Source organism: Trachymyrmex septentrionalis, unplaced genomic scaffold, assembly GCF_001594115.1.
Source record: "Trachymyrmex septentrionalis isolate Tsep2-gDNA-1 unplaced genomic scaffold, Tsep1.0 scaffold9, whole genome shotgun sequence".
Classification (NCBI taxonomy): Eukaryota; Metazoa; Arthropoda; class Insecta; order Hymenoptera; family Formicidae; genus Trachymyrmex; species Trachymyrmex septentrionalis.
Window position 1 is genome coordinate 4,637,238 of NW_017306091.1, and position 1,262 is coordinate 4,638,499.

At 30.7% G+C, this 1,262-nt stretch overlaps 1 protein-coding gene across 3 annotated transcripts in view; it reads right to left on the bottom strand.

The window, feature by feature from the left end:
* Nucleotides 1-1,262, bottom strand: part of LOC108755915 (protein SON) — a 6,491-nt gene that overhangs the window by 2,495 nt on the left and 2,734 nt on the right. For all 3 annotated transcript variants that reach the window (XM_018499329.1, XM_018499330.1, XM_018499331.1), the window contains exons 6-10: nt 1,022-1,167; nt 808-916; nt 571-737; nt 356-466; nt 138-251 (exon numbers count right to left, since the gene is read on the bottom strand). In XM_018499329.1, coding sequence (XP_018354831.1) covers nt 138-251; nt 356-466; nt 571-737; nt 808-916; nt 1,022-1,167 — 647 coding nt within the window. The remainder of the gene's footprint in view (nt 1-137; nt 252-355; nt 467-570; nt 738-807; nt 917-1,021; nt 1,168-1,262) is intronic.

A 1,262-nucleotide genomic window follows, 5' to 3' on the forward strand; every position in this document is an offset into this window, starting at 1 on the left:
ACACACATACACATATATAAAACAATAATTTAAATTTGATTTGAAAATGTATTGTGCATCGAAAGCATTGATTTAAGGATTGATTCAAGGATGAATTTTGTGAAATCGGAGTGGAATAAAATATACAATAACTTTACCTTACGTGCCCAGGCTTGATAACCTGAAGACAATTCTGCAGGTGTAAGTACTTTAACTCCTGTACTACCAGTAAACTGACCTGGTATCTGCTTACTTTCAGCCCAAGTTTTCATCTATAATATCGTGAGTAAATTCATCTATATATATATGCGCGCGTGCGTGTGTGTGTAAATATATATCATGCTTTATTTTATGACAATCTATGTCATTTTTTTACCTCGTTTTGTGCCCGTTGCATTGCATTCAAAGCGTTTACATCATTTGGATTTTCCCTTAATTTTCTTATAGCTGCTAATCTCTCAGATACTATAGAGCCAATATCCATGGTCTGCAATCATTATAATTAGAACAATCTTTTTACTAATTGACGATATAATTAATTAATCATATAATTTTATAACATATGCATAGATGTTTTCTTTTTTATTTTACCTCCGTTGTTGTTGGGAAAACGGTTTGCACCGGTTGCACCGGTTGTACAGGTTGCACAGGTTGCACAGGAGGTGATGGCATTATAATTGATGATGCATTTGTAGAAGCTGGTACAAATATCTTTTTTGGTTCTGATTTCTTTGGCGTAACAGGTACCCATTCGTTTTCTAAATACAAATATTGTATCATATGAGTGCATTAGAATAAAACTACAAATTATATCGTAAAAATGTCTACCGCTTCTTCTATGATGTTGTCCACTGGAAACAGGAAACTGCAATCTCAATTGATTTGATGTTTCAGCTGTTTTTTCTTGGAACGTTTTTGTTGGTAACTGTTTTGCATCCTGAAAAGGAGAAATAAAATTTGCTTTAAAATTTGATGTTTATATCGTAAGAATGTAAAATTTAAGATTTGTAAACAATAATATAAAGTAGATTTATATATCAACCTTAATATTCATTATAATAGAACTGGGTCTTTCTTTTAAAAGAAAAGGATGATGAAATCCTTTCTCGGATTCACTTTCTTCTCCTTCAGAAGAAATACTAGATAATTCGCCTAATGCTTCAGACTTGGATAATGATTTACAAAAATCTGAAAATACAATTTTATATGTAATTACATAATGAATAATAACACAGTGACGGAAAATTAAAGAATAGAGAATGTGTATATATATATATTTTTTT